At 39.6% G+C, this 14,389-nt stretch overlaps 1 protein-coding gene across 1 annotated transcript in view; it reads right to left on the minus strand.

Annotated features, from left to right (window-relative positions):
* Positions 1-14,389, minus strand: part of LOC150076706 (regulator of G protein signaling 7-like) — a 71,756-nt gene that overhangs the window by 36,637 nt on the left and 20,730 nt on the right. Inside the window, exon 2 of the mRNA XM_090386907.1 lies at positions 8,317-8,459. Within this exon, the coding sequence (XP_090243033.1) occupies positions 8,317-8,385 (69 nt within the window). The 5' untranslated portion in view covers positions 8,386-8,459. The remainder of the gene's footprint in view (positions 1-8,316; positions 8,460-14,389) is intronic.

The raw sequence follows: 14,389 nt of genomic DNA on the forward strand, positions 1-14,389 counted from the left end.
ATTAAAATCCCCCATTACAAGACATTCTGATTTACTGGCCCACTATTTCTCTGCAAAACTGTTCGTTATACTCATCAGAGTCATTAGGCCTATAACACACTCCTACTTTCATTTTCACAGTGTTTATCACACCAAACTGACTCAACCTTGCACTGTCCACCCATGTCAACTGGATGTACCTGATGGAAGTTTGTTCCAACAATCAGTTACACTTTCTCTGAAAACAAATTTCCATACATCTATCTTGCAACCATCCTTTTTCGGCTTAAGTTTATGTCCCTTGTGTGTGTGCGTTGCTGGAAAAAGAGTAAGGATGCCATTAATATTTACCCAGTACATTTAAAGCTTTAAAGGGCTCAGTATTTCTAGCAGGTGCGTTGGTACAGTATGCTTTAATTTATTCTTCCCAACAACCGCTTCAGATCTTCAAGCTGCAGATCTGAAGCCTTTCTTGAGAAGAGTAAACTTTTGTATCCCGACATCAGTGAGCAAAAAGCAAAAGTAAACTTTGGGTTTTGCTCACTAATGTTGTTGCCCTTCTGTGCACCCATTCCAACGTATCCACATCCTTCCTAAAATTAGGCTTCCACACTTGAATACAATACTGAAGATGTACCTAATCATTTCCCTATACAACGGAGTAATTGTCTTGTTGTCCTTGCTGGAAAAATTCCGTATATCATTTAAGATATTTCTATAAACAAATCCATAGATAGAACCCTATGAGCTGCCCTATCAGCTTGTCTGCACCGATCGGAGAACTTCTATGTCATTACCTACAGATCTTTTTAGTTCTCCTCTATCTTCAATATGGTACCACAGAGTTGGTACATTGTAAGTCCGTCATAGTAGTCAATCAGATTATTAGTATTTGCCATATAGTGGATGGAAGACGCAGGCTTTTTCTACACACGCCAATACAAATAAAAATTTAAAAAAATTAAAATTGATAATAATAACCAACGATAATAACAAAAAATCTCTATGCTTGAACACAGTATTCCAAGTGTGGTCTTACAGTTGTCTTATACAGTGAGATTATGATCTCCCTATCTCTCAACTCCCAGATACCTTCCTACCCCTATTGTTTTGGGGATTGATATTTTCAAAATGCAAGGCCTTACATTTCGCTACATTAAAACATAGCTGCCATATTTTTCTAACCATCCTCGAAGCCTCTTCTAGTCTTCAAAGATCACTGTTTGGCACTGATCATTAAACACTTTCCCAATCTTTTACAGCATATGCAAATTTGACATCACGCCTTCTAACCCATTGTCAATGTCGTTTATGAAACTCAGAAACAGCAGTGATCCAAGAACCGATCTTTCGAGAACTCCACTTTTGACGTTTCACCAATCTGTAGAATAGCCATTAATCACAACCCCCTTAATCACACCCACCCAGCAACTCATCTTTGAATCTTTCCAGTTATTCCAACAAATTCCAACTTATTCAGTAATGACCTCTGATGAGGGATCGAGACAAATGCCTTGCTAAAATCCAAATAAACTGTCGAAATAGTGCCCTACATCCAGCTTATGAGTGACTCCTTGAAATTAATTAAACAAGTTAATTAAACATGAATTTTCCCCCAATAAAATCATGTATGCCTTTCAAAATGCGATTTCTATCTAAAATTTCCCTGGATTTTAGTCTTAATTGCCTCCAAAATTTTCTCAGCCACTGAAGTTAGACAGAGTGGTCAACAGTTGCTGACTGCTCTCTTAAAACCGCTACTATTTATTAGCAATCTTCTCAAATCTAAATTAATCTCTCTCTCTCTCTCTCTCTCTCTCTCTCGAATCCAATGATGCCCTCATTAAACTCAAGGGCATCATTGCCTCAACGTCAATTCACCTCAATCATTAAACTCATACTCAACCTTGGCCGCCCTGACCTTTTCTGTGGTAATATTACAAGTGAATTTGTAAGTGTTGTAGGCTGCAGTACTTTTCATCACTCCGTAACTTTCCCATCTTTTCTATTATCCTGGCCGGCCCCGCATTCGCCCATCTGGGCATCCCTCTTGTTCTTCGTTTCTTAATGGCATGTATGTGCTTATGACTTCTCTGGTTATTGCTTTAAAAGTATACTACAATTCTAATATATTCCCCCTACCTGTGCAATCTTCCCAATTATCAGATGCCATGTAGCCTCATAGACTTTGATAGTCCCTTTCTCTGAAATTAAAACCAGTCCTTTATCTTTAACTATCGCAACGTCTTTCTTCATCTTCCAAATAAAGACTGTGTGATTACTATCTGCCAAGGATGTCATCTGATTCGTGAATAATGATCAGATCCAGAATATTCTTGCCCATAGATTGGTCAAAGAAAATCTCCCCTTAACAAATCGATGCTGAGATTTCCGTAAAATTGCATTCTTGTCAGGACGATTCTTCATAACGCCTTTGAACATTGACTCCGTTATTTTTACTGGAACAGAAGTCAAGATTACAGGTCTGTACTTATTCACTTCGCCCTTGAGTCTTTAGGGGAAGACATTTTTCCATCTACCAACCAAGGTTTGCTTATCTCTTTTACTGCTTCTTTAATACAATTGGAGAGATTCTATCATCCCCGCCTTATTTACTTCTAGCTTCAACAATTTCTCTTCTATTTTACTCTCAGTTATTACAGTTTTAAGTCCCGTTTATAACTTGGTATACTTCTGGTGTTCCCATCCCTAAAAACGTCTTTACCCTTGAATATAGATGCAAAATACTTATCCAATTTGTCAGAAATCCTAACAGGATCATCATAGTGGACCAATATGGGTCATCTCTTTCCTTCTACTGTGAAATAAGCGAAGAAAATGCAATGATATATCCTGAAAATGCTTCCATTTAAAATTTGGGAATATCGTCGATGGGTACCACTGAATAGAATTTATAACCTCTTTACCACCATGCAGTCACCTTTCTATCCCTTTACCATTGAAAATAGTTACATTTTAAGTAAATTCCTCATCAATATACAACGTAAATGAAATTCAATCGTTTTTTGTTTTGCTTTGAACTTGCTCCGAGCTAACTCAGAAGGTAGTAATTATTTATTTATTGGTAATCGATTGCATGCAGTGTAGTCGCTGAATCATTAATTCTCGTGTTGGTACGAGAAGTATTCAGAAGTAGTAGTTCCTAGACTTGTGCTACGTACCTCTAAAAATAAACAATAGTTTGATTTATGGAGCAAAATAGAGGGGGAAAAGGAGTACATGCACACACTGTGCTGCTTTATGTACTCGGATATCTCATCCTTGGAAAGTAATGGTTAATTCTAGTGATCACATGACAAGCAGATAACAGTATCAATTAAAAGTAGGATACAGAAAGCTATGCACATATAATTACAAGCGAATAGAACTGGTAGCAGAGCGGGCAAGCACAAGAGTACAGAAGCACACGCGCACTGAGTGACTATGGTTCAAGTTCGCGTGACTGCTAAATACAGTAATGTCCTTACATTATAGCAGTGGCAGAATGATATGGGGTGATGGATCAAACTACACAGTCCAAGTATGAGATAGATGGACTTGAGTGTGGCGTGATGGGTAATTTGGAAATTCTACCTTACCTGGAATGGTGGAAATTATTTGGAGAGGTACCGTATTTATAGCTGCCTGACAGCTTTCCGCGTCCAAAGTGCAGTCAGTACAACAGCTGTTTAAGGAGAATAAGTGTCTAACACTTTTGGGTTGTCCTGAAACAACAGTTGAGAGCTAGAAGACATTCAAGTTCAAACAGAGAACTCGCCACAGCAGACTTACGGGAAGAGTTGAGCAAGATTCGTGGATCCTTTCCGCCACGTTTGAACGGTGCGAGCTGGTAATGACTGCGCAATAGTTTGGGTAATGTGAGGTGGACATTGGACCTCTTAATACCAATGGAGAGCATTTGGATTAAGAGAACCAATGTGCACCACAATATGGACGAAAATACCTTAACATAAAGACAAAAGTACTTTAACAGCATTCCTCTAAACAATAGCAGGAAAAATTGTGGCAGAAATGATTGAGAAAACAATATGGATCATCTTGACAGGAATTTTTTTTCAAAGGAACACAGCACGGTTTTGTAAAGAGACTATCTTGTTTACCTAACCATGAGAAATTACTACGACGGTCAGTTGGTGCTGTAAATCATTTTGACATTGTTTTCCTTCGACAGTAGCAAAACATTTGACTGACACTGACTGGCACGAGTGATTACTGTACAAGTTGGAATGTTTGATCACGTGCAAGAGCTTTAGTTGAATTACAGGGTGGTAACGCATCAGGAAGAAAAGGATTGTGATAAATGGTACTTCTTAAATTGGATATGAAGTGGGGATCCTCAGAGATCCCTGCTTTGACCGCACCTGTATCTGAATTTTTTTAAATGATACCAACGAGGAAAGTAGTGGTAAATTTTGCAGATGATATAAAAATCGACAGAGCGATTAGCGATTAGCCCCAAGTAGCCGTCCTTCAGGGAGACTTGGATAGACTGGAATGGTTAGAAAAATGGTAGCTACTCCAAATTTGCTAATATTAGCGTTATTAAAATGAATTTCCAGCAGTTGGTCACTACGGATCTCAGCCAATTCTTCTTCCTCCTCTTGCAGATTCCGAAATTCTAACGTCGGAAGGTTTCTTGCTACAAATTGGTCTCTTACCCACAAATGTTTTTTGGTATCAAGGGATGGAAAGTAATGCTCAATTTCTGGTTATACTAATTATTTTAGTATAATTCGTTTTGGTAGTCAAGGGAAACATTTCTAAATGTTTTTCATTTACGTATTCTATGTACTCAACTTTTCTTTAAAGGCAAACAACTTGTCGGTAGAAGTGAGTAAATTTTCCTATGGGCCTTGCATACTGATATTTAATTTATGAAGCTGCGCGAATAAATCTGCTAAAAAAGCTAATTTACAGCACCAAATTTCACCACTTAAATAATCACAAAATCCTGATTGATCCAGTGAAAAAAAATAGAGCATTTCCTCGTGCAACTCGTCCATAAGCATGAGCACATTTACTTTAGATAGCCATCAAACCTCAGTAGGCATCATTAAAGAAAAATGATGCAGACTCCAGTTCCTCGCATAATTTTCCAAAAATACGTATTTTTTGTGGTGGTGTTTTGATATAATTGACCATTTTAACCGCTTGATCAAGTAATATTCAAATATTATTGCAAGTGTGTTGCAATACTATTTGAATTGTGTCGTTTTACTAAGTTTACAAATCCTTGCTCCTTTGCTCATACACCTAGCGGTTGGTGTATGATTGTGCAGTTATTATGAATATGAATATTCCAAACCCCAGAGGCCTGAGGTTGGGAATATTCATATTCATATTACGATCCAGGCAGAGAAATTCTCTATGCAATGTAGATAGGCCGCATGGAGGTACCCATGCTGTCCTACAGGTGATTTATCGAACATTTGGAATATGGTAGTCATAATCCCACTGTATAAGGCAATTGTGAGACCACACCTATTAAAAAAAAAAGACATCAACTTAACTGAAAACGTACAACACGTGCAGTCACCTGTTGAGATGGAAAAAAGGCACGGATAACAGAAGATACTTCGAATATGTTAAATACAGAGGTTTCAGGACATGTCATCAAATCAAATCCCCTTTAAATACTTTAGAGAGGAATCTTATTGAACTCTATAAAGTTCTGGGGTTGAATAGAAAAACAAATGAAGATATTTTAAAGGTATTAAGTGATATCCAAGGGGCATAAATTCAAACTATGTATACAACGGTGAGGATTAGAACTTCTTCTACTTGATGTAGTAAAATTAGATACTGTGGATTTTAGATAAAAAGCTTGTGATAGGTATTAATGGAAAGGAATTTCTGTTGTTTTTTAGTTCTAACAGCTCATCTCACTCGAAATACAATCCCTCGAAAACCAGATTTTGATAAAATATATTTTTAGACTTGACAGAGGGTCGTTGACCATCTGCCTTCAGTGGTTTCAGATTAACAAATGCAAAAAGCGAAACCTTCAAGGTAGTAATAATCTCTCCACCAGGGATACTTATTGCCACCAGTCAACGACGGTGTTTGCTGTGAGTCCGAATTCTTCTGAAACAGAAAGAAATTGTTTCTGATTATGATTTACTGGACTGTTCTCAGCACCACCCGTGACTTGGTTTCGCCAGAGGCAAGAAAGAGAGAGAGAGAGAAGCAGAAAGAGTGAGAGAATGGAAAACAGTCTGCTTCTAAGAAAGGTCACGTCACGTCCAAGTGGGTCATCGATTGCTGCTTCATTTTAATTATCTGCGTCGTATGTTTCCCGTGGCATGACCCATGGAAATGGAGCGGAGGCTCCTTATCACTTGACACCATTTATGAGCCGAAAAGAATCGAGTCGACTATGATGGAGGAGTGGAATCGAATTCTTGCGGTCCGGCAAAGTGACGGGTAATCCTTCGAAATTATCGAACCGCACGGCCTCCTTTGCACGCGCATGAATAACGCGATACTTGTAGCCGTCATGTCACTGGGGTAACTGCGAAAAATCTGTCCACAAAATTCAATGGACTCACTCCCATCTAGAAGCTGACAGCCAAATGGAACAGAAATGAATATTATTATTATTATTATTTTGAATATTTGAATGAATATTTAGAATTTGCAGCAAAGAAACTGTTTGGAAATTTTCCGGGATAAAAAACCTGAGTGTCAGGAGTCATCCAATTTAATTGTTTTTGATGCTGTTCAGTTTTGAAGGCGATTTTCTTTTAAATCAATATCGGTGATCTTTCTTTTTTTCCTTCTCTTAACTGTCTCCATTATATATTTGACATGTGTGGTACGCTTACGATGATTATGTCGCGAAGACAGGTAATAGAAGGTGAGCAAAAGCGATGAAATGCCTTTACTTAATTAGCGAGTGGAGATGAGCAGCAAAGCGAGCGAGAAATGTGGAGATTTGATAGTTAATTACTTCAAATTTGCAATGGAGAGATGGCAACATTACAAGTGACACATCCCTTCGTATGCATCAACACCCTTTCAACGTCTGAGCGACTGCTTTCATTAAGACCACAACGTGAAATACGTGCACAGGTGGTGCAGCACAAACGTTAATTAAAGTGCCTTCGAAGGGGCTCCGCGGAAAGTGCACGATCGTTGGCCATTATATCATCTCATCTGGTAGATTTCGCTCTATGGACAAAGTTGTCATCTTCAACACACACACAAAAGTCTACACGAATTGCTCGTGCATTTGCCCTACTCTGTATGCTCAGATTGATGTATGCTCGTGCATTTGCCCTACTCTGTATGCTCAGACTAAAACTTGTCCTGTTGTACAAACAACAGGACAAGTTTTAATTGTCTTAATTCTTTTTCTTAATTCTTAATTCTTTTTCTAACACTACTTGAGATAATTGACATCATGGAAAGTCGGGTTTTCATCCCAAAAAGTAGGCACACCGACTAAAGAATAAATTTCCATTTTTTTAAAACTAATAAAACCTGAGGATTCATAGGTTTCACTAAGCGCTTTTCCTGTTCTTCTTAAGAGAATTAAGAAAAGAATAAGGCACAATAATTAAATTCAATTAAGTTCAGTAATAAATTAGAAGATAAACATACAAAATCTTCTTAGTTTTCATCGCGCAAGAAGTCAAATCACCCGTAGAACGCACAAACGTCACACATCTACACAAGACCTTAGTTACCTTAGCCCGAACGCAAACAACCTAATCCAAACAAACCCTTAAATTATTCTACAGAATTAGTCAGCACAATGTGTAGTTCTGCTCTCGTTCTCTCTCTCTCTTTCTGTCCACCAGAGGGCCCTGTGACCACGTCGCGGTGACTTTGATTAAATTAACAACCCTCGTAATGAGTCAACGACAATCAGGTTTCGTTCATTAAAGAAGTCTTCCTCCCGCCCTTATTCTCAGATGAAGATGACTCTGCACACTAACCTCGTTATCGGGTTAATTACAACACAAATTCCATCCCTTTTACGAGACTCCATAATTGAAGGTAACATGACAAGCACGTCTCGATCCACCATTCGTGGTATAACAAAGAACACCTTTAACCGCGGTTGACAGATTTAATAACCTATTTTCTTTCCAGAGTGTCTTTTGAACTTACCATCCCTAACACAATTTCTCTTTCGAATTTCCTTAACACAAAGTAAGTTCCAAACAGCTCATATCCGGAGTTAAAATATATTTTTCTACCATTTGGGGATTGGTCTAAATAACACATAATGGAACAGCTTTTAAAACGAACTAAATCTCCGATCTTAATCGGTATCGAATCCTTAAAACCATGAATCCTTTTAGCGCTTACCTTGGCAAACACTGGTTCCCGGCAAGTACTTCTGCTATCAGTAGGATCCATGATGGTCCCTAAGGTCATGCTGAGTGCCGTGGTTTCGGGTTTTATCAACACCAGCAATTCACTGCCAGGTCAGGACGAAATACATGGACTACCTGGAAAGTAATTTGACACAAAATTAGCATTTGAAAAGTAAGACGTGCGGTAAAAATAAGCTTGGTATTACAGATAGTTACTATGGAAACGGCAGGGAAGTGAAAAGGAGGTAAAATATAGAAAATAAGATGCAAATTCAGTCGTCAAAGGTCAAATAAATACTGGTGTTGTCTGCGTCGAGATATATGGCGAAATGTTTCGTCCACCGCTGATTCTCTTTGTTTGCACCTCGTCAGAAAGCAGAGGAGTAGTGACAGGGCGAAAGAAGAACCACTCCAACATCTGGTGCGTGTTCCACCCTTTTGCTAGCCAACCAGTGACAAAGTCCTCCAGGAAGTGGTGTACAGAATGCACACTCATGAGGTATTGATTGCACTAAATATAGGACGGGGGGATCGATACTGTTTGCCTCCGAAGAAAGGACGCAGCCGTGGTACTAAGTGGTCACAGAGTTAAGTGTGTCGGGATGGCAAAAACCAACGCAGTTCCCGCGCGCGCTAAGCAAAAGGAGCTTCACCTTGAGTCGCATTCCAAGGAGAGGTTACGTAAGAAACATCGAACAGCTGCACGTAAAGCTACCAAAAGGTGCTCAAGAAAGGTGGAGTTTCCGAAACATTTTGGACAATAACTTCTTCTCAAAAAAAAGAGGCCAACAAATTATTGGATAACCCAGCTAAACCCAGGAAGGGTTCCCGCTTGGGCAACGAATTCAAAATTGAAATGATCGTTATTAACTGTTTCATTCTATCTCAGTGGGGAAAGGACAGGGTGGGGGGAACGCTACACCGGACGAGTTTCTTAGCAGCGCAGTTTGGGATCGACCACGAATGATTTGTCGAGTGGATCTCTTCCAACGTCAAGGCCACAGAGCTTCTACACATCGGCGAAGACTAGCTCACGTGGATGTTGCGTAGTCATGGCAACGAGAGCGGTGGGGAGGAAAGTGAGGAAGGAAATATCTTTTAACACGTAGACAAGAAACAACGTCCTCGGAGTTTGCAGTGATGAAATCCTGTCACGCGATAGACATTACGACAAGAGTAGCGTGCGTGGTTTAGCAAAAGCGGTGAAGAATCCGAAAGTCTCCACAAGTGAATCCACATTTAAGTCTGCATCGAACTGAAGTCAACAAATCAGACTTTTCCTCTGATTACTTCATTACAATAACAGTTCGATGCATGAAAAAGGTATAAAATAAATGCCAATGTTCTAAATTTATTTGCTGAGATTGGAAGAACTAGTGCAATTTAAAATCATCGGTATGCCATGATTTTAAATTGTGATAGCTGATAATGAAAGATTTATATAAAGTAATTAATAAAAGTAATTTGTATAAATATTAAATTGGCCTGGAGTAGACCCTCGAGGTACACCGCGTTTGCTGAAAATGAGTGGATTGTTGCTCCTTTGCCATTATTCTATAACTATGATCTGTTAAATAAGTTCTAAATCAGTTTAGTTTAGGATAATCTCGAACAGCATAAAAATTTAATTGTAATATTACAAATTTAAGGTTCACAGAGTCGAATCCTGTGGAGAGATCGACATAAAAACATCCACCAACATTCCTTTATCTACTGCAATCGATAGAAACTACCAAAACGAGCAAAGGTTAGTTGTTCCCAATCCCTCAGGCCTCAAGCCATGTTTGGTCATCAGCTTTTTTATACCTTTCTCTCAGATTACATTAGATGGACGAGGATACTTTCTGATTGAAAGTATTCGTGTCCATCGGGTCACTCAGCTTATTCCTTGGTCTGGCTTTCTATAGCGAGTAATACTTTCCATCTACAATTTGAAAAAATATTGCAGAACTAAAACAACTCCTTGTTTCTTGGATATGGGTCAATCACTTCTGAGGATCCATGCAGAAATTTCAAAATTGACCTTTTATCGTGCTACAAAAGCTTTTTATTTGTTTTCTTTTTTGATTCCTGAAAACAAGAATGTCTGATGGCCTGCATTAAAGCAAAGCCCTTGGTTGACGTCAGGGTACTGATGCATGACGAAATTATAAACACAGTTGCAAAACATGCTTACATAAAGGGAAAATAGGGAAAGTAGAAAGACAGATGTGCTGGAACGAAAACATGAAACAGTCGAAGCAAGTCGCCTATGCATGACAACGCATGTCCGCACAACGCACCTCACGACAACGAACTGGCAACCTTGGACTGGGAAATCATGAGTCATTCTCCTTAGAGTGCACACTTAACACTTGAACTATCACGTGCTGAAGTATTTTTGTACAACCGGCACGGACGTCTTCCAGAATGACAATGCTGTTGCCCTCCAAGTTGAGAAATACTTCCCGTCATGATGGAACGAGCTCAAAGTTTCGCCTCCCAAAAGGGGAATTCTTCATGTCACTAAATAGAACGTCCGGCGATAGAATACACAATGCCGTACGAAGATTCACTGATGTCCCATGACCAGAAAATGAGAAAGTCGATATCATTCAGATTAAGTCCATTTACGTTGTCTTCTGGCTACTCTAAGCATCACAACGGCCCTCTTAGCAAGTCTAAAAATTGCACTTGAAATCATCAACATAGTCAGAGGTCTCATATACAAGAAATGCCTTGTATCTTGTACACAGTGCCACTATTAGCCCAAGTCGCAGTTCTGACACGACGCCACATGGAGTCAAGGAATTGGAAATTGACACGAGTGTCGTTGGACCATATTCATGTGGCAAAACCGTCTTCAGTTTTTGGAACGATTCATGAAGAGAACTGGGTTAACAAACACGCTTTCTCAATTTATCCACAAATAATTAAGAGAACTGATATCGTGGAATTGGGCTGTCCAGGGTACATGCTTAAAATCTTCCTAATGTCCTTGAAACTACATTCTCGTACATTTGGAGGAGTGGATGGTTGTATTATCATCCTGAAGGTACACCTGTCCACAGCAATAAATATGCGACATTGCCGATTTATATCTTCATCAGCAATGATGTTCAGATATGCTCCGGAGTTCAAGGTTCCCCTGAGATCAAAGGGCCTAGGGATACCCACAAAACCCTACACCATTACACCTTCTCCAGCACTGTCGTACACAACAGGATGATTCCTGGCACTAACTGAGCCTTATTTTGGCCTCGTTGGTAGCATAGTTGGTAAAATCACCATCCTCCCCACACCGGGTGGAAAAGATATGAGCTCGAGTCCCGTCAGTGATGTGAGGAATTTTTATGGTCCTTTTTCACAACGTGGCAAAGTTAGTCGATTTCAGGAGAGGGTGGCATGATTTTTTCTCCCGGAAACTCGGTTTTTTTGTCTAGCAAAGAGAAAAATCGACCACATGCAATTTACAGACAGTATACTATGTATAAATATAGTGCAAATGCATCAGGAATACATAGCTGTATCTGAATAAATCAGATTATTAATAAAACGGCATCGTTTTAAGTTATATCTCATATTGTGAATACCTTCACAACGAGTTGCCATGATATTGCACTACTTCGAATAAGTAACGCTTCACCTAAGGAGAAGACTAATGTTACTTATTCTCAGATGGATACCACCACCCAGACGGCACCGTTTCAGGGCTATTTGATGTATGTATGTGAATATCTACTCGAATATCCACTTGTCCCTATTAGACTTAGAAAAGCAAAAAAGGTAGAGGGAAAGTTATAGTAGGAGTGGAAGAGGAAAAGAAACAGTGTAGAAGAATGAAAGGGACAGTAACTCCTTCAACTCACACCACTCAAAAACTCATAAACTCCTCGAATAGGCAACGCTTCCCCAGTGGAGAAGGCTGTTGTTACCTATTCTTGGAAACTCCGGACATCATCAAGCTCCCCCTAGCAGCACTGTTTCAGGGCTATTTGGCCCTTCGTCAGTGAGTGGGTAGGTACCCAAGTGATGCAATGATGGCAAAACAGTTATGAAGTATAACTCCACAATATGAGAGATGCCTGATGGTGTATCATGTATTTAGACTCAAGCGTTTAGGGCATAAGCCTCAAGCTATGAAGGAGTCTAGACTATGTATAAATATAGTGCAAATGCATCAGGAATACATAGCTGTATCTGAATAAATCAGATTATTAATAAAACGGCATCGTTTTAAGTTATATCTCATATTGTGAATACCTTCACAACGAGTTGCCATGATATTGCACTACTTCGAATAAGTAACGCTTCACCTAAGGAGAAGACTAATGTTACTTATTCTCAGATGGATACCACCACCCAGACGGCACCGTTTCAGGGCTATTTGGCCCTTCTTCGGTGGGTGGGTAGGTACCCGAGTGATGCAATGATGGCAAAACAGTTATGAAGTATAACTCCTAGTATAACTAATAGTATAACTGAAGTATAACTAATAGCCCTGAAACGGTGCCGTCTGGGTGGTGGTATCCATCTGAGAATAAGTAACATTAGTCTTCTCCTTAGGTGAAGCGTTACTTATTCGAAGTAGTGCAATATCATGGCAACTCGTTGTGAAGGTATTCACAATATGAGATATAACTTAAAACGATGCCGTTTTATTAATAATCTGATTTATTCAGATACAGCTATGTATTCCTGATGCATTTGCACTATATTTATACATAGTCTAGACTCCTTCATAGCTTGAGGCTTATGCCCTAAACGCTTGAGTCTAAATACATGATACACCATCAGGCATCTCTCATATTGTGGAGTTATACTTCATAACTGTTTTGCCATCATTGCATCACTCGGGTACCTACCCACCCACCGAAGAAGGGCCAAATAGTCCTGAAACGGTGCCGTCTGGGTGGTGGTATCCATCTGAGAATAAGTAACATTAGTCTTCTCCTTAGGTGAAGCGTTACTTATTCGAAGTAGTGCAATATCATGGCAACTCGTTGTGAAGGTATTCACAATATGAGATATAACTTAAAACGATGCCGTTTTATTAATAATCTGATTTATTCAGATACAGCTATGTATTCCTGATGCATTTGCACTATATTTATACATAGTCTAGACTCCTTCATAGCTTGAGGCTTATGCCCTAAACGCTTGAGACAGACAGTATACATGAGGCAATAGGGCCTTAGTCGCTGATGCTCCTGAAACCCTAGAACAACAACAATGACATTTTTCTATTGGTAGTGTCCAAGGTCAGTGGTTTTCGTGAAGTGAGTTGAGTCTGTTAAGGAACTATGCATCGCTTGCACAGTTGCTTAAGTTCCACCCTTTGTTTAGCGTAAATTTTTGAAATAAGTTTTGTTTCTAAAGCAGTGTTAGTTGTGTTCAATTTTAGTGAGTAAATTAACGTCCACTGAAAAGAACAGCCAACAGATGGGGAGTGGCAACGCTTTTGAAACATCTTCCATACTACGTTTTTCTAGAATTTTCCGAGTTGATCTTATCGAAATTGAATTATTAGATCATCTGTAATACTCTATTATCAAGAACGTCAGGCACGTTTACGTAGCCCTTCCACTTCTCCCGCCCTTTTAAAAATCTCTTTCTTAGCGATGGGGGTGTTTTACAACCTGCAGGAATTTGTCCGTGCCAAGCATCACGTTCCGAACAGGGCAAAGCACGCGATACCTGAGGGAGCTGTGATGTTGCACGCGCTTCCCGGCATCTGCCAGCCGCACCAAGCCACTCCTGTTGGAGTTTGTTTCGCCATGCCATCCATCAAGTCGACGCCCACATCTACCAATCCACATCTGTAATTTAGTGTCGCACCCACCATCCTCTGTCATAAAGGTCAGACGGCAAAAGAACGCACTTCTGTTAGATGTAAGCGCGTAGAAGTGTTTAGAAATGTGCAGGTGAGAGAGATAATACTCTGCGGGTGGGGTTGGGGACACGGCTTTAGAAAAACAGGGTTTCATCGTGATCATTTGGATTCAAAGGTCATCTCTTTGACCTTTGAATCCAAATGGGATTTGAAAAGGGAAGAGGTCTACACCAATTTAGTATTAGTAATGCCA

Source organism: Mastigoproctus giganteus, chromosome 12 (genome assembly GCF_048544385.1).
Source record: "Mastigoproctus giganteus isolate SK-2022 chromosome 12, ASM4854438v1, whole genome shotgun sequence".
In the NCBI taxonomy this organism is placed as follows: domain Eukaryota; kingdom Metazoa; phylum Arthropoda; class Arachnida; order Uropygi; family Thelyphonidae; genus Mastigoproctus; species Mastigoproctus giganteus.